At 34.4% G+C, this 20,223-nt stretch overlaps 1 protein-coding gene across 1 annotated transcript in view; it reads left to right on the forward strand.

The window, feature by feature from the left end:
• Positions 1 to 20,223, forward strand: part of CLTRN (collectrin, amino acid transport regulator) — a 72,612-nt gene that overhangs the window by 46,220 nt on the left and 6,169 nt on the right. Inside the window, exons 4-5 of the mRNA XM_051984465.1 lie at positions 3,858 to 3,971; positions 9,952 to 10,146. Of these exons, the coding sequence (XP_051840425.1) occupies positions 3,858 to 3,971; positions 9,952 to 10,146 (309 nt within the window). The remainder of the gene's footprint in view (positions 1 to 3,857; positions 3,972 to 9,951; positions 10,147 to 20,223) is intronic.

The raw sequence follows: 20,223 nt of genomic DNA on the forward strand, positions 1-20,223 counted from the left end.
GAATCAGACTTTGAAATAATATACTATTAGCCTGTGAAGGAAATCAAAAATGCAGGTGGGCAAAAATAGAGGGATTGGGAATTCTATGTAATGGTTCATAGTCATCTCCCAGAGTTCTTTTACTGGGTGTAGCTGGTTCAATTAATTACTGCTCTATTGGAACTAATTTGGTTCATCTCATTGCTGGAGATGGCCACGTCCATCAGAATTGATCATCGTATAGTATTGTTGTTGAAGTATATAATGATTTCCTGGTCCTGTTCATTTCACTCAGCATCAATTAATGTAAGTCTCTCCAAGCCTCTCTGTATTCATCCTGCTGGTCATTTCTTACAGAACAATAATATTCCATAACATTCATATACCACAGTTTATTCAACCATTCTCCAACTGATGGGCATCCACTCAGTTTCCAGTTTCTGGCAACTACAAAGAGGGCTGCCACAAACATTCGTGCACGTACAGGTCCCCTGAAACTATTTCTTGAAATAGTCAAGAAAACCTCACCAATATAAGTAACTGTCTGGTACTTGTGATATTCATTCTCCCCTCCACTTCTCTTCAGAGAAGAAGAAATGTTTCATCTTCTGTGCTTGAGAGAAAATAGTTTAGAATTACATTTTTTCTACTATAAGACTGTAAAGCATTTGTCTTCACAAGAAGCTTTATCATCTGGAAAACAAGGGCTTTGGACTGAATAATCTCTAAGATCTCTATCAGTTCTAACATTCTATCAATCAATAAGTAACACTATGTGCCAGGTACTGTGGTAAATACATACTAAGAAAGAAAAAAATAAAAGAGATCATAGTGTGATAGAAGAAATGGCATGCAAACAACTATGGACCAACAATGACATACAGGATATATTGGAGTTATCAACAGAGAAGAAGCATTAGCATTAAAGGAGATTCCTTTTCCTCTAATAGGCCTCTAATGGATAGAGTTCAAATAAGAGTTTTCTGAATTCAAATCTGACCTCACTAATTTACTAGCTGTGTGACCCTGGGCAAGTCATTTAATATTGTTTGCCTAAATTTTATCATCTGTAAAATGAGCTGAAGAAGGAAATGGCAAACCACTGCACTATTTTTGCCTAGAAAAAAATCCAAAAGGAATCACAAAGAATCAGACAGGACTGAAATGACTGAATGACCAAAAAATGGGACTCTGCAAGTTATTATTTCTCCCTGGGCCTTGACTTCCATGTCTGAATACTAGAAGTTTGGATCAGATGATCTCAGAGATCCTTTTCATCTCTAAAATTTTAATAACCTATTTAATAACTATTGTCAGTCATCTTTTGCTTGTTTTGAGGAAGGCCACATCTGGTGGGATTTTATATTGTGTCTACAGAAATCATTTTTCTTTTTATATTGAATTGTTTTTTTAAAAATGTGTGTTTGTATGATTTATTTTGTTTTGCATATTTAGCATATGTAGAGCATACTGTGTTGTTAGTAACAACATTAAATAGACAAGGAAGAATTATGGAAACTTAAAGTTATATAATGGAATTTAGAGTCAAAAGAGATCTTAAAAATTGCTGTGGGCAGATTTCAGACATCTGTGAATCTGATGGGAGAAGAGATTATCTATAATCTCAAATTTTTTTTTTTTTTTTTTTTGGCTGGGGCAATTGGGATTTAGTGAATTGACCAGGGTTATGTAGCTAGGAAGTATTAAGTGTCTGAGGTTGAATTTGAACTCAGATTCTCCTGACTTCTGGGCTGGTGCTCTATCTACATGTAATATTGATTTTAACATATTGAATGTTGTGCGCCTAAGATTCCTAGAATATAATCTATGTATTTTATTTTATGCATTTAAAAACATTGCTTGATCAATTCTGACAGACATGGCTCTTTTCAATTGTGAGGTTATTCATGCCAGTTCCAATGGTCTTATGATGAAGAGAGGTCTCTGCAGCCAGAGAGAGGACTGTGGGGACTGAGTATGGATCACAACATAGTATATTTTCCCCCTTTTTATTGATGTTTGCTTGCATTTTGTTTTCTTTCTCGGTTTTCTTTTTGATTTGATTTTTCATGTGCAGCAAGATAATTGTAGATGTATAGAAGAATTGCACATTTTAACATATGTTGGATTACTTGCCACATAGGGGAGAGAATAGGAGAATGGGAGGGAAAAAAATTTTGGAACACAAGGTTTTGCAAAGGTGAATGTTGAAAATTTTCTATGCATATGTTTTGAAAATTAAAGATTTTAATTTAAAAAAAAAGGTAAATTTTAAAACAAACAAACAAAAATAACATTATTCTTAGGAGGGGGTCATAGGCTCCAGCAGAAGGGTTCCATGACATAAAAAAAGATTAAGAACTTCTGATCTAGACCTGTCCCTTCATTTATAGATGAGGACCACAGAGGTTACATAATGGAAATTGGGAGTAAGTATCAGAGCTGGGATCAAAATTCCTTGAATTCTGACTCCCAGATCTAATGTTCTTACTACACCAATTTATTATCTGCTCGTCCATCCAACCCCAGATCCTTAGGGAATAGAGACCTATATTGAGGAAATGTGCGAGCATTTTTTTTTCTTTCAAAATTACACTCCAGGGTTTTTTGTCTAGCTGGGACTGCCATTTTGATAAAAATTGAACAATTGTGCTGCTTGTGTTGTTCCTAGAGGCTGACATATCAATGATGTATAATTATCATCCGAAATGACTACTGACATCTCCAGTTATTATTCTATGCTTTCTTGTCTCTGTATATCTTTTCATGTTCCCTTCCCCGTTGGTCAATAATTTTACCCATACAGGGTCTTAAGTTTTAAAAAAATATCTTGTGTGTATTGTCTCATCGAATGCCAACAGATTTATCAGGGAGACCTGGATTCAAATTTTGCTTAAGATACTAGCTACCTGAGCAAGTCCTTTAAAACCGGAAGATTTATGTTCTTGATTTCAAATCTGGCCTCATACACTTATTACCTACTCATACACTGTGTAACTCTGGACAAGTCCCTTTCCAGTATTTTTGCCAAGAAAACCTACAATGGAGTTACACAACTGAACTAAGTGAACAAAAAAGAACAGTACGAATTTACATAGACTAAGGCAAGTCAAAAGTACTGAGCTAACGTTCTAAGAGTTAGCTTAGGTTATCTGGCAAGTTTTTGGAAGATCTTTTTTCTTCTCTATTATTTATTTCAACGCTTCAAAAAGAAATCTGTGATTTTGTTGTTATGGAGATTCCTCCAGGAGAAATTGGAACCTCCTCATATCTTAGGTAAGGATTTGATGAGCTGAATAAAACTAAGAGATTTTCTGTCATACCTAAGAAACATATAAGTTTCATATTGGCTGGATGCTTAACAGCTATGACAATACAAATTCTTCTACTGGGCACAAGCCTGACTACAAGTGGCATGGCTATTGCCTGTTGACCAAGAGGTAATGAATTCTTTTTGTCCACATCTTCTCTTGGAGATAATCTCAAAAAGTGTATGTGTGTGTAGAAAGGAATAGGGGGTTTAAGACCTACATTGCTTAAAGGTTCTCACACCAATGATATCACAAGTATTTTAGAATAGTGAATTGTTTTGAAGCCTTCCTGACAATTGATCTTATCATTTTCCCTTCATTGTGTCCTATGAACTTCCAAATCTTTCCATATTAGAATGTGAGCTCTTTGAAACCAGAGACTGTACTTGTTCTTGCTAATTTTTTTTTGGGGGGGGGGTTTGGAGGATTCCTATTGTACCTAAATGAATTTTCATTCATTATAATTATTGGAGACTGGTAATAGCAGCATAAGATATGCTCCCTAAAGCCATAAACAACTGTCTTAATAATAGTGCATTTTCTCTCTTTTTCCTCCAACATTTGCAGAATTTCCAACATCTTGCTTTGCAATGTTACAAAACGAGTGTCATTCTGGTTTGTAGTTACAGACCCTTCTACAAATCAGACACTTCCTGCAGATGAGGTGCAGGCAGCCATAAGGTAATTGTCACTCCATTTTATTTTCTTCGAAACCTATTTTTCTTTGGTGAACAAACATGTTACTTTATCTAAAATTTATTTATATATATATATATATATATATATATATATATATATATATATATATATATGCCAAATAAGTCTATTCTGTTCTTTTCCTCCCTTATATAAGTGGGAGGAGATCAAGAATTGCATCCTATTAGAACCAGCTACACCCAGAGAAAGAACACTGGGAAATGAGTAGGACCACAATATAACATTTCCATTCTTTCTGTTACTGTTTGCTTGCATTTTTGTTTTTTTCTTCCCAGGTTATTTTTACCTTCTTTCTAAATCTGATCTTTCCTGTGCAACAAGATAACTGTATAAAAATGTATACATGTATTGTATTTAACATATACTTTAACATATTTAACATGTATTGGACTAACTACCACCTAGGGGAGGGAGTGGGGGGAAGGAGGGGAAAAGTTGGAACAGAAGGTTTTGCAAGGGTCAGTGTTGAAAAATTACCCATGCATATATCTTGTAAATAAAAAGCTATGATAAAAAAATTTTTTAAAAAGAATTGTATCCTATTAGCTGTAACTGTTAGACATGACCTTACTCTTCCCACCCCCACCCCCATTTTAAGGCATGATAAAGTCTATTAAGAAACAGTACTTTTGATTTTCTACAATAAATAAATAAATAAATAGATAGATAAATGATTCTCACACTAAAAAAAACAAAACAACAATGGTTCTTAGCAACCATGCAGAGTTAAATCACATACATTTTAAGGGATAACAGACTAATAGCTAAAGAAATAAGAAGTCAGGTTATAGAACAAAGAACTTCTGTAAAGCACATGTTATAATTGTAATTGTTGTTATTTGTCCTTCATTTTCAAAGAGGACAAATGCCATCATAGGTGCCATCTTTGACATGTGTATAAACTGGATTTAAGTGAAGCAGAATTGTACAAAGTTGTTAGCCTCACTCTATCTTTCTAAGTCAAGGTAGTACTATTCATGCATGACCGAGTATGAAGTGATTTTTTTTCTTAAGCTATGAATTTATTAATGTATGGTCCTACCATTGGGATTCCTCCCTTCCTCGCCCCTTCCCCCCCAAATTGGCAGCTATTTGAAACAATAAGTAGGTAAGTATCACGATGCATAGAGTGTAGTCAGGAAGATCTGAGTTCAAATTTGACCTCATAAACTTACTAGCAGTATGGCCCTGGGCAAGCCACATGACTTAATTTGCCTTGCTTTCCTCATTTATAAAATGACCTGTAGAAAAAAATGGCAAACTACTGCAGTAGCTTTCCCAAGAAAATCTAAAAGAGGTCATAGAGAATTGTATATAACTGAAAAACAATGGAAAATTAGAGTTTTCTTTTGCTCTCTCATCATGACGTTTAATAAACAGTATTTACTTCATATTTACATATTTAATGTTTTAACAATTTTTTCTGGGCCTCCAATTTCTGACATCCATCTTCATATAGAATTTTTACTCCATAGTGTGTAGTATATGCTGTGATATAGCAAAATATTCACTTTTTGAATTAAAATTTAATGAAAATGTTTAGTATAACTGTGGCTGGGTCATCTGGCTAGTGAAGCCAACTTAGGATTTCACATTTCAGGGTTATTGGTTTCAATCACAAAGCAATAAGTGCAATGGGAAAGATAAGAAGATGATGATAGCTTAGTAAGATAGCCTGGGCTGGATATTATAGAATCAAGAACTAAGCCTAAGAAAGCCTCTACCTGTTCAAAATTAGTGAAGTAAACATATGGAACAAGGACTAGGGGCTGAGGCTACATAGGATCAAAGATATAAAATTAGAAAGCCCCTTAAGTCATCAAGCCAAGCTCATTACTTTATAGGTGAGAATAATGAGGTCCAGAGAGATTAAGTAACTCTCCTATATTTCATTAGGCAGTAAGCAAAAGAGCAGGGACTTGAACTCAGGAACTCTTGTCTTCAAATGCTGCACCATTTCCATTTTAGCACATTAATACATCAAAATTCTCAGGGACCTACTAAAGATGTATACTCTTTTAATAAAAATGATAACTAAGATTTATTTAGCAGTTATGATGGGCTAGACACTTAGGGTTTCTGGGCAAAGATACTAGAACGGTTTGCCATTCTCTTTTCCAGATCATCTTACAGATGAGGAAACTAAGACAAAGAGGATTAAGGGTCTCGCCCAGGATATACAGTTAATTCAGAACTCAGAAAGATCTGAACTCAGAAAGAGGAATCTTACTGATTCCAGACCAGGCACTCTTTTCTACTGTGCCATCTACCTGCCCTTTTATTATAATAATTCATATCTTAAGAAGATATTATATTAGGGCTTCCTGTAGCTCCCCTCCCCTCACTTCTTCCCATTACCAATCAGCCAATAGATCAATTGAGCGTTTAGTAAAGACATATACTCAAATGACAGAGTAACAAAACATCCTCATCCCCGGGATTCACTCTCCACAAGTACACATAGCATCCATGGGATAAATGGAAAAAATTTCAAATGCTATAGTTATGAGACATAAATTTAAGACATGTATGATCTCCTGAGATTATAATTCTTGGTGCTAGAAGGTCTAGAAGTTCCTTCTCTCTTTGTAGAGTTTTTACTCAGTTCTCTTGAATATAGCATCACTGCTGAATTTCTGGGTCTGTCTTTCTCCCTAATGTGATTTTCTTCTGTGATGCCTGGGATCACACTTTGAAGGTGTTTCCTCCTTTAGTGCCTGTCTCTATCTATTCATGGCTGTCTGGAATATGTGTTTATGCTCAATGCTGGGTGCATTATCTTCTACTGGTCTACTAATCTACTAAGCTTCCCTTCAAAGCTATGCAGTCAATGTTGGAGGATGAAAGGATCAGTCATCTAACAATAAGTTAGTCAACAAGTATTTATTAAGTACTTACGGTGGGTCAGGCACAGGATTAATTACTGGAAATATAAATATAAGCAAAAAAAAATAAGTAAAGATAATCTCTTCCCTCAAGGAGCTTATACTCTAAGGGGGAAGCTAACACAAAATGAAACTGAAAGAGGAGGAGAGAGAGGAAAAGGAGAAGAAAGAGAATATCTATTTGGTACCAGGACATAATAGAGAATTTCAAAAGAATGAATTCTTGTAGGAAGTGATAAAAGTGGTATACTGTCCTGTGTTTTGTTCATGTAGGTTATGTGTGCCCATATGGGTTTTGCCTAGATGTGTCTTGTAAGGTTGTAAGTATAATAGAACCTTTAGAGTCTCCTTCTCTTACCCTTCTCCAAAGGAGTCTGATTCTTGCCAGGAAGGAAGTAGGAGCTTGGGGTCTAAGGCTGGCCACTTAGCTCTCCTTAGAGAAAGAAGCAGGACTGACTAGAATAAGATTTATCTCCTTTAAATATTATAATTCATTAAAGCAATAGTAGGCAAATTCTAGCTAAAGAGGCAGAACCAGCCCACCTCCTGTATTTATAGGACTTCCAACTTAGGAAAGGTTGTTTTTAAAAATATATTTTAAAATATTGGCCATAATTTGCTGGTCCCTAGTTGAGAGGAAATAATTTTTAGATTCAAAGGGAAGAAAAGAGAAATTACTTAGTTTTTCCCACTCCATTCCCCAGGCACTATCTCTCCTTGGAAGCCCAAACGATGTAGGGTCTCTTCCACTCTAAAATTTTTGAAATTTGTCCAAGGCTTAAGCTATTTAAAATCTCCACTAGTGTAGCTAATTTATTTGCATAGCTAATCCTGTTGTTTCCTTTTTGACTCCATCAGAGAAGTAATTCTACTTCATGAAGGGATCACATTAATACTTCATCATGTGCATTATATATTTCCATCAACTGAACTAGAGGGGAGAGGTCGCATACCCTCTCTATTACATGAAAATAACAAAAATCCAAATCATTTGTACTGACTTCTAGCAGGATTCATTTTCAAGTATCTTGTAGTCAAATAAATTGAATAAATGTAACTAGGAAAACCAATCTACCACTCCATTAGTTTGTTGTTTCACAACAAATTGTAACAGATCTATAAAGACTAAGTTTTGTGAGAAATTAAAGCAATCTGAATGATGTACTACTAATTTTTTTTTTTAATCGGCTGCTTTTGAGCAAAAAAGAAACAAATATTTGGACCTAATTTATGAAACTCTGAAAGGTTCATTAGTTCAACCTCTTAATTTTGTTGCTGGAAACACAAGTTTATACAGGTTATTAAAAATATAGTTATTTCTTTGAAGTCAGGAACTGATTTTTGTAATTTTTTCCCTATCCCCAACATTTGTTATTGTTCAGTTGCTTTGGTTTTCTGTTTCCTTCTCCAGCTCATTTTACAGATGAGGAAACTGAGGCAAACAAGGTTAAGTGACTAACCAAGATCACACAGCTAGTCTATGAGGCCATATTTAAACTCAGGAAGATGACTTTTCCCTACTCCAGGCCTGGTACCCTATCCCCTGCACCATCTAGGTATTACACTTACCACTTACAAAATGTTTAATAAATGTTTTTTGATTATTGATTGTTGATTGAATTCTAGGATACAGCTGTATCCATTCTCATCATTCTTCATTTTCCTTCTTTCCTCTCCTCCCACTCCCTATCCTTCTCATTCTATTTTAAAATTTTCATGAGTATAAAACATGAATCTCAGAACTGTATCTCACTGAAGTCATGTTTTTTTTTTTTTTTTTTTTTTTTTTTTTTTTTTTCTGGATTCAACTAATTATGTTAAGTTGGAGGTGCCTATTGTCACATTAAGGATGATCTATCAGCTATCTTGATTTCAATTTGTTGCCTTTTTTCCACACTACTTTGTTAACAAAAACTAAATGTTTAATTTAGCCCAATAGAATACAGAGAAGAAAAGACTTTAAGCAAAAGCAGTTTATTCACTATCTCAGGAAAGATGGGAAATAGCATTTTAAAGACAGAGACTATTTAAATTTAAGTTTGATGTTTGTTTTGGAAAGGATCCTACAAACTCACATAAAGAGTTCCACAGAATGGAAATTTTTGAATAGTTTAGTTTTCATCTTTGCTTAAGTGAGCTTCACTGTTGGCTTGGAAATATCAGTTTCCCCCACCCTAATCCAGAGTCACCCATATTTGAATATGAATATAGAAACTTAGAATGTTTTAGAATAACAAAGTGGAAATTATTTAAAATTATCCAGTGTTTTTGATTATTTGCATGATGACATCTCTATATTAAATAGTAATTTAGAGCTGATTTAGAATGGCTTCTCATGTAAGAGTGTTCTCCCAAATCAGGAGTCTTTTCAATCAGATTCTACTTGTAGGCAGATGGGTCAGATACTTTTGTGATTAGGTTTAAAGGATGTATGTCCTATTCTCTCAAAAGCCACCTGCATTCAACTTGCTGAAACTTTTTTAAAAATTCATTTTTCTGGCTTGAGTCCAATGGGATTGTTGAAGTTTTAAGATGTATGTAAGCCCAGGAAAAATAATACCTAAACATTGATGCCATTTTAACCTCAAATACCTAAACATTGATGCCATTTTAACCTCAAGGAGAATGAGATGACTAGATTGTTGCTGGTCAGCAGCCTACAGAATTTGTGATAAAGCAAAGTGGAAGGATGACTATCAAAAATATAGAGTATAGAGACAGGAGGCATAATTTTTTTGAGGACTGGTCCTGCTGCCAATTCAGAATGCTACTCTAGAAGGCCAAGTAATTTAAGTTGCCCTAGAGACATTTTAGCAATTTCAAAATATGAACATAACTTGAAAATTCATTTCATACAACAGAGGGCAGCAGCACCAAGGTCAGTTGCCCTACTGGCTTCTAGAAGTCCTAAAACCCAGCCAAGAAACATAGAGTATGACAGGAATTCAGCAAACATTTGGAGGGAGAGAAAAACATTATTTATACTGTGTAGTTCTCCTTATGAAGTTATTTATAATCATACCTGCTTTTAATTTTTATTGTTGTTTTTGCCCCTTTAGGATGAACAGAAACAGGATCAACCATGCTTTCTTTTTGAATGACCAGACGTTGGAATTCCTAGAAATTCCTGCCACTCTCGGTCCCCCCACTGAGCCATCAACCCCTGTCTGGATAATTACATTTGGCGTGGTATTTTGCCTTGTCATAATTGGAATCGTATTACTGGTTATGTCAGGGATCCGTCAACGGAGAAGGTAAGAAACTTAGTGAATTGCCAACTGTTTTTAAACAAAGTGAGTTGAGATAATTAAGAGGTGGATAATTTTGTTTTGCTCTATTCATGTAATTTTAAAAATATGTGCGTATTTTCCAAGGTGGAGGTAGCCTGGCTAAACCTATAGAAAAATGATGATACTGAAATCATTACAATACAGTTCCTAGTTACATATAAAAATGCAAAAGTCATTTTAAAAAGTCTCTGATCTTACTTCATGTCCTAGTTATGAGAACACTGGGGTGTCCTGGAAGAACTGATACCTCTGATGTGAGTCCTTTTCAGGTCTGCTCATTTATTTTTGGTGTCTACCTTCACTCAACTCTCCCCTGTGATTTCAAGAAGCTGTAGCACACACAGCAGTCACACCCTGGTAAAACTGTCTCAATACACAGGCAAAATGAGGTGCAAGGCAACTGGGCTCAAACCCATTGGGAGAGGGATGTCTGCCTAACCATATGAAGACTTCTCCTGATAGAATGAGAAAATGAGAACAATTTGTTCTAAAAGCCATAAAGGAAGCTGATGTTGGTCAGACATTGAAGATGCCAAAGTCATTCACTGCATTCCAGGATATCATAAGTCATCTTGACTTTAGTCTTGACATTGAACTTTGATGACTCAGCAAAAGAAAATGAGGTTGACTATTTTGCCACAACATCAGCTGTGACTCCATTGATCCTCTTTGAAAATGAAGTATGAATAACAACAATCTACATAATGTTCCTAATAATTTTTAAAGGACAGAGAGGCATTATAACTTACAATGTTATTATATAAATAAGGACATTGCCAAATATGAGAGTAAGAGAGAGGAGTATACACTACAGAGAGTAGGAGTGAGAAAATTTTATATTAGTGGAGTTGAAGTGGGAAAATTATACAGTGGGAGTGGAAAAGGGGAGAAACACAGAGATATCTTTTTCATCTGACCCTTTATGTGAGTTTATAAGATCTAACCAGGCTCAGAGTTTCTGCACTGGAAAAAGAGGAAATGGAAGATCCCTAATAATCTGGTCTATTGCTAATTGTGTGGAAAGAGTCAGGACAGTGGTCTGAAATGGCCAGATTGTAAAATAGAGATTCTTATATATACAAAGTCTTCAGTGTCCTCATCTCAACTCGAATGTCTACCCTAGACCCTAGAAATGTTGTTCTAGGACTACTGCCATCATGCTGTTCCCTTGCCACCAAAAGCTTATTGTCTACTCTCTCTCTCTCTCTCTCTCTCTCTCTCTCTCTCTCTCTCTCTCTCTCTCTCTCTCTCTGTTTCTTCCCCTTCCCTCCCCCTTCCCCCCCTCCTCGGAAGTTACCTATCCTATAGGGCCCATTGTTGATATGATACTTGTGGACTGGCTGTCAGTCAGAAGACTCCAAATAGCCTGTTATGTGGATATTACTATCCACATCCATCAACTTTTAAAACAGAAGTTCTTAATCTTTTTCAGTCTCAGAATTATATTTTAAATGCATAAAGTATATAAAATTATACTGAAACAAATTATATTGAGATAGTTACATAAATAATATATGTATATACGTGTGTATGTGTGTGTGTGTGAGAGAGAGAGAGAGAGAGAGAGAGAGAGAGAAGAGAGAGAGAGAGAGAGAGAGACATGGGAACTTAAATTCTGGGGAGAGGAAAGAATATGAGCTGATAACCTATAAGTTCAATAATGCTGTTTGAAATGGACCTAGTCTAATTGTTTCTAGATGAGAAAATATTCACTGGACAGCATGAATCTAAGTGTGTGACTTGCAAGACTACTTGCAAGCTTTTAAGGTTATTTTTTGTTTTGCTCCACAGATTATGACTTTATAACACTGACTGTGGGGTTGTATAACAGCTGGCAACTGATGATTGGTAGGATTTAAGTCTGTTTATATGCTATAGCATATGCCCCCCTGAGTTCCATTTTCTGCTTGAATGTTGGTGCTGTTGTCAGCAATTCAAACCTTGGACTATTGACAAAGGAGGAGAGCCATAATCACACCGGAGTATGTAGGGTCATTGACTTCTTTGGGGACTTGCAGATGCTGACTATATATATCCATCTTACCCTATCCCACCTCAGTTCCTTAGATGTTTATGTGCCCCAAAATTATTTCTGGGCTCTTACTGGTACATAATTTCCACAAATGGGGCCCTAGAGAATGGAATCTTAGGAAGTAAGATTAAACATTGCCATCAAATTTATTTTTAAATTGAAAATGTTCTCTTCCAAAGCCCATATCTGGTATTCAGCACATTTGGAAAGTAGATGGCTGAATGCACCATAGAGCATAGAATACAGATTGTAAAACATTAGAGTTATAAAAAATCTTTGAGACTATTTTACCCAATCATTTCAGTTTACAGATAATGAAAATGAGGATCAGAGAGAAAACACCTTGCCCAATATCACACAGCACATCAGTGATAAGACTAGAACTAAGACTAGAAACAATCTCATGATATATCAATTACTTTCAAATACTCTTTAGTACTCATCTATATGATGCATATTATAAGGAAATATCTGTATTTTTTAGCAAATGTTGAGCTTTTTATTACTTTCTCAGTTGATAAATTTCAAAAAATGAAATTGATGTGACTTCTGGTTCTAGAATAAAATTTCAAAATTACAGCATGGAAATAGATTGATTGGTGTTTGTAATGACTGTGATATGTAATAAAAGTGGCATAGTGTAGAAATTTATTTTTATTTTAATTAATTTATCTAAAACTCAATACAAAATTTAAAAAAGGCGAAAAAAGACAGACAAAGAAAAAAAAAAAGACAAAACAGAACAAAACATTGTTTTGTGTCCAGCAAAATATTTAACAATAAATTTCCATTTCAGGAAAGGTATATAATAATAGAAGACATTATACTCATAACTGCCCATCTTTTCTTTGCTTCCTTGAAGGTTATTTTGTTCTCTGCTGTGCATTTTTTACTTTATTTTTTTTTCTCTTTTCATTCCCCCTTCACCTTCTCCAGAAGGCTAGCTCCACTTAAGCATGGATATATTTATATGCATACACCCACACACACAGATATATATTCATATCTATACTTCCTCACACATATACATATATCTATATACACACATATATACATCTATATTCTTACATACACACATAAACATTCGCATTTACACATATGTAGACATGCATCTAAAACAATGTCAATATAGCTGAGATATAATGTAGATTTCTCTCAATTGAATCTTGAAGTTTGACTTTGAGATCAATAATTATTAGCCCTACTTTTTTTTTCTAAGTTCTACTCTTGATCCTTGCTATTGTGTTTGTTTATATCTCTTATTTTCTACTCCTGCTAACTTTTCTATTTTACTTCTACTCCTTGATTTGCCTTGCTATAATTTAACTTCCCCCCATCTATCAATTCCTCCCTTATCTTCTCTTACCCATTCTTTCCCTCCCTGGGAAGTTTATTTTATTCCCATTAATCTACAAACCTTATCCAAGCCCCATTAATCTACTCTTCCATATTTCTCTCCTTTATCTCTTTATAAGATTATAGAGTGCTACACCTTTTGTGGTATATAGTTAGTATTGCTTATTTAACCCATTCCCAATATGAGGTTTCCAGAATTACCAGCCCTCCCCTCCTTTCCCACCTATAACTCTGTATCAAATATATCTATATATCTCTCTATAAAGAGATATATAGCCAATAATCATATTTCTACTAAAAGCTTTTATGGAATAGTTTGACCTTAGCATATATTTCAGGAATCTAAGGTCTCTCTATGTCATGTAGTGGCATCAGAGTTGGACTTTATTAAAGGTTCAAATAACATTTTTTGGTCCTTACCTAAGATTTCTCATGGTCTTAGAAAGATGTCAGGACATTGATTGGCAAGTGATTTGTCAGTAGTCAATAGTTTTATGTATATATGTTAGAAACATGCCTTGAAGAACCCATTTTTTTCTGACTTCAAAAGTAACCTTATGTCTATCTACCTTCAGCCACTCAAATGGGAGGTCTGTAATTTCACAGATGTAGATATTCCCTTCAACAATGCAGTTCACAGCCTTTTAGTGCCTGAATATAAGTGTTATTCTTGTTCATGATCTCCTATAATAAGCTAATCAAGAAAATCCTTCCTCAATTTTGCTTGATATCTCAAGGATTCCAATGGAGCACATTAGCTATTAACTGGTGAGCCTCATCCTCAAGACATAACCAGCCCATCTTCTTTTCCTATCATGCCTTATTTATGATCTTCTTGACTTCAGTTCTTCTGTGTTGCTTCAAATAATATTACTTTTTTAAAAATGTTGACTAACTGTACTACACTGATGCTAACCCATATTACATTCAATAAACCTTTAACCTTGCATTACATAATAATCCTCTGATGTATTATTCTCTCTAAAATGTAAAGTTCTCTGTTAAGGTTTTCTTGGGGTCTCTGGCTGCAGCCTTTCTTTCAGTTCAGAGTAATCACCACATGAATTCAGAATAATCACCACACGAATTCAGCCAGGAATTAAAGTCCAAATCCTTCAATTGTCTCTTTCCAAGTCCTGTCTCCTTTCCTGGGGCCCGGTTAGCTTTCTTGGAGGCCAATTTATCTCCTTGGTTCCGAGAGCTTGAGTTCCTGCCTGCTTTCTCTGGCTTCTGAATCTCCCTGAATCCAAAAGTTAATGCTTCAGCCTCCAGCTACCACAAAGGTGGATGATGGAATGAATCTGTCTCAGCCTCCAAGAGCTTCTAGTGCACTTGTCTTCCTGAATCTCTAAATCTCCCTGGCTGAGGCTTCTATCTTATATGCTACATATTGAGTACAAACTCATCATTATATCACTAGGAAACCATTATTTGTTGTGGGATTAACTCAATGCTAAACTAGATTTAACCATTGTCTCCTCAATTCCACTTAGTACCTTGTTTCAAGTTCTGGCCCATAACATCTCCTTGTAGGATTAAATCAATCATACTGAACCATGCTAAATTAGATAACTATTGTCTCTAAGAATTCCACTGACTTGGTACCTTATAAGAATCCTTTGTTTCAAGTTCAGAGTTCTGGCCCATGACACTCTGACTTCACTTATTTTTGTCCAGTTAAGACTCACCACAGTGTACCACTTATTAATCAAGATATTAACCAACCAACATTTATTATGTTATATTACTAGGTGCCAAGCATTATGCTAAGTGGTACAATGGCTAGAATGCTGGATCTTGAGAGGGGAAAAACCTAACTTCAAATGACTCTAGATAATAGCTGTGTGACTCTGGACAAATCAAGTAATCCTGTTTGCCTCAGTTTCCTTATCTGAAAAATAAGCTGGAGAAGGAAATAGCAAACTATTTTAGTATCTTTGTCAAGAAAACTCCAAATGGGGTCAATGATCCGACAAGAACAACAAACAACAATAGTATAACAGTCCTTGCTCTCAAGGAACTTACATTCTGTTGGAGAAAACAACATATATATAAACTTAGTATATGTATACATTGTGGGTGAATCCTATAAAGTGGTCATATGCATTTCATTCATACCATTTGATGTTATAATTAGGCAAAATATGGTCATTAATTTCAGCCCAATGGAGAAATAGAGTGTGAATTCAAATATTGCAACTACTTCACCTGATTTTTTTATTCATATTAATTGAGTTCCAGCAATATGTAAATATATATCTAATATATGCCAAATGAATATAAAGTAATTTGGCTTAAAAATGAATAAGGTCCAGATTTATGGGTAATTTAATTACGAGATTTGCTATTAATTCTTGTATGTAGTTTAATATGTTACTATCTGGAAATCTTTGAAAATGTTATCTGAAATTTTTTTTAAAAATCAATTCTTTTAATTTCTATCAATTTCTAGTTGTTTTTGATTCCCAGATAGTTGTATGGACACAAACCTTTCCTCCTCAGAGCATACCCTGCCAGAAGATAATAATTATATTTGTAGTGTTGTTGTCTGTTGCCAAGGAGAAGCAAATGTAGTTTCACAAACTGGCATTACAAAATTGCCAAAGGCTCAAATACAAAAAGCAGATGGGAACTCTCCTGTTCAAACATAAAATTTTTCAATAATTAACAAATGTAGTAAGAACAATCATGATTAAAACCCTGGAGATAAATTGATTTACTATTGTTTTAGTCATATGTACTTCATAGTTTCTGTCAAGGAATATTTTTTTCAAATGATATTTCATTAATCTGTGATCTCATCCCTGAGGGCATTTCCCCCGCTACCTTTGCAAATCAGAATCCATTTGTACTTTCCCAGTGAACTTTTGTCCAGGTTTCTTTGGATCCTTTGGGTCCATGATTAAAAATGGGATCCAAAAATTTTTCTCTTTAACTTTCTAAGGAGACTATGTCAATTACTTTTCATCTCTCTCCTCTAAGTGGCAAGGTGAAAGCAAAAAAAAAAAAAAAAAAAAAAGAGACAAGAAAAGAAAAAAGGGATCACATTCAAAACACACTAACACAAGAAGCAAAAAGATAAATAAAGCTTAAATAGTCTAATTTATGTAGTAGATAACATTGGAAATGGGCTGGTTAAGTATAGAACCTAAGAGTCATAGGAGTAGAAGCAATCTATCTATAATTCATGTAGTCCCATAGCCAGGCAGGAGAGCACCTGAGAAGTCATGTAAATCAGATAAAACTTCAGTGGGAGAAATATCAAGTTATTCCTTGAACCTCACCTAATCCTTCATATAACAAAGTAGATTTTTCTTTTACATTCATATATCCCTCCCTTTCTTAAATGCAATTCTAAATTATTTTCTTATTTCCTTTCATTTTGCTTTCCACACATATCATTTTCCAATACTTTCATCATTGTCATTGTTCTCCTTTAGACTCTCCATTTTCTCTACTTTCATCTTAAATATTGAACCCTTAAATGAAAATACCATTCCTATGCTATGATAATATATTCACAAAATATAGATAAATGTTAAGTGATCAGACTGCATGGAAGAAATGATCTACTGGTCAGTTTGGGATCACCCAGAAAACTAATCGTAATAATTAAAAGAAACATTCTTTCCCTGAAATAACCAGTATTTTGGATCCTTCCAAATTTCCCAGGAATCAAGTACTTTTTGGATATCTCTCCATATATAGTGAATACATTTAGAGATCACATAGTTCTCTATAATCTCTGACATAATAAATAACTCTGCCTCAAGATTTCAAGTAACATTAAAAAAATTTTTCTTTTAAATATTTCCTCCTAATTACATGTAAAAACAATTTTAACACTTAAAAAAAAGTTTTGTGTTCCAAATTCTGTCTTTCCCTCTATCATGTCCTTCTCCTTGAGACAGTAAGCAATCTGATATAGGCTACACATACATATACAATCATGTGTATGAGTATATGTGTAATATATTTCTATATTAGTCATTTGGTGGGAGAAAAAAATCTCTAACCAAGAAATAAAAAAACAAAAGGAAAACATTTAAATAAATCTTGAACAAAAAAAAGATCTTAAATATATATTCTGGAATTTGTTGCGTAACCAAATCCTGGTCCCATTCCTCTTGGATTATTTTTCTGGAGGAATCAATAGAGTTCCTTCCAGAGATCTTTATCAGTACTTCCCATTGAGTAGAACAGTACTTCCCACTTAGTGAACCCTAGCCTAATCTCTCTGGGGGAATATTACCTTTAAATGACTCAATAACCTTATCTCTCCAGAAGTTAGGGAAGGCAATCATCAGGTCTACACAAAAGATATTCTGTTCAATTTCTTAGTTATTATTCAATCCATTAAGCTAATGAAAGAGCTTCCTCCCTCCTCCCCCCTCCCTTCTTTTTGCCTGGACCCAACCTTCCAAGGGTTTTCCTAATCATTTTGGAAAGAACTCTGGAAGAAAGAATATTTCTTAATATTTTAAAATGTTCTAAAAAGGAGGTTTTAAATGTTTTCATAATACAAAGTAGGAACTTATCTCTACCTGTAAGAACTTGCATTCAAATAGGGGACACAACAAGAGTATTAATAAGTATATATAGTGTAAATATAGAATCACCCTTATGAAGTGATTGGTCCCCTTCAGCAATGAAAGATGAACAAAAACAGTAATAAAGAGAATACAAACAAAAACTGATAAATACAAAAAATTGGGGTGGGAGGGAGGCACTAATAGCTGAGGGGACACCAGAAAAAGCTTAATGCAAATAGTAATTCTTTTTTTTTTTTGAACACTATGTGTAGTATTTATTTTTCATTATATAGGCTTTCTTTTTTTTATTATAGCTTTTTATTTACAAGTTATATGCATGGGTAATTTTACAGCATTGACAATTGCCAAACCTTTTGTTCCAATTTTTCCCCTCCTTCCCCCATCCTCTCCCCCAAATGGCAGGTTGACCAATGCATGTTAAATAGTTAAAGTATAAATTAAATACAATATAAGTATACATGTCCAAACAATTATTTTGCTGTACAAAAAGAATCGGACTTTGAAATAGTGTACTACTATTAGCTTGTGAAGGAAATCAAAAATGCAGGCAGACAAAAATAGAGGGATTGGGAATTCTATGGAATGGTTCATAGTCATCTCCCAGATTTCTTTCGCTGAGTGTAGCTGGTTCAATTCACAAATAGTAATTCTTGAGCAGAGTCTTGAAGGAAGAGAGGAATTCTATAATAAATGCAATATTTTGTCATACATTCTTTAATTTTTCAACATGAAACCATATTTTTAGAATGTGGGATTTTATGCATGCTATTGACAAAATCTACTTGTTTTCCTACAAGTTTTCACTCATGTAAATTCCCAGATTTTTGTAGTTTTTAAATCTTTATCTCCATAACTTAGAAAAAAATAATTAATATTTGTCACCTTGATTGTTGCTTCTGGTAAGCATTTGAGGTCTCTGGTCCTTCCCTTTAAGAACTCCCAGGCAGAACTTGGGTCTACCTTCTGGCTCAAAAATCATGATAATCCCAAGTAACTTTCCAGGTTGAGAGAAATTGCTTATCTCTCTGAAACACAAATATTAGGGTACCAGGCAATTATATCTGTTAGGGCAGTATATCAATTTTTAGAGTTCACCATTCTCTCGATGAGGGACAAGACTTCTTAAAAAAAAATTCCTCCTTCCCATCAATTCCTTGGTATGTATATGTTTCACATTCCAATCAAGATGCTGAGATATTATAAATTCACCTTTATTTCTTGTGACAATGTTCTCAAATAAGTTTGAGCAAAATGTAAGTTTCACCTGGAAAATTACTTTTTAATTGTTCAGTATCCTAGTTTTTATATTGTCCTGCCCATGACAGACATTTTTTTTCCTACATAGTAATGATTAGGCACCTGTTAACTTTTTTTTTCACTGGTCATTTAACTTCAAGAAGTCTATGGCACACTTTAAAAGAATCAGCAACAACCTCTCCAAGTGTCAGATACTCTCTTGTTTTCTGAAGGTTAATTAAGTTATTTTCAGTAGTAGTTTTCATGATCTTATTTTTTCATTTTTTTGACTTCTCTTTGTGCTTTAGTACAACTGATACTGTTTTATTGTGGGTTTTCATGATCCTTGAGAGATTTTACCTCCCCAATCTATTAGCCATTGCAATACAGCTAACATTCATTGAAGTATGCTCTGAAGAGCTTTCACACATTTTTCTGGAGTAATATCCATTCTTAAAAATCATAGAATTAAAAACATAAGAAAAGAGAGCAATGAAACATTTGTATGACTAGAAATACAGAACTAATGAATAACTAACTAAAGGTAGAGAAACTAATTCAACTTGGTTTCATGTTGTCAAAGTCAAATATTTTGAGTCATCTTGGTGTTAACAGGAAATACACACATACACACACACACAACCATTTCTATTGCAATGACAAAATAAAGCCACATGAAAATTCTTTCTTGTCCCAGAATTTGGGGACAAATTTTGGGGACAAATACAAAATGTGTAATTCGTATACCGCTCTAGAAGAGGGAAACTAATTAACACTCGATTTTATTTTTAGAAAGGAAAAATACTCTTAAGGAAAACAATCATATTGACTCCAGAGATGTAATTGAGTTTTATTATTTTTATT

This window comes from Antechinus flavipes, chromosome 3 (assembly GCF_016432865.1).
Source record: "Antechinus flavipes isolate AdamAnt ecotype Samford, QLD, Australia chromosome 3, AdamAnt_v2, whole genome shotgun sequence".
NCBI lineage: Eukaryota > Metazoa > Chordata > Mammalia > Dasyuromorphia > Dasyuridae > Antechinus > Antechinus flavipes.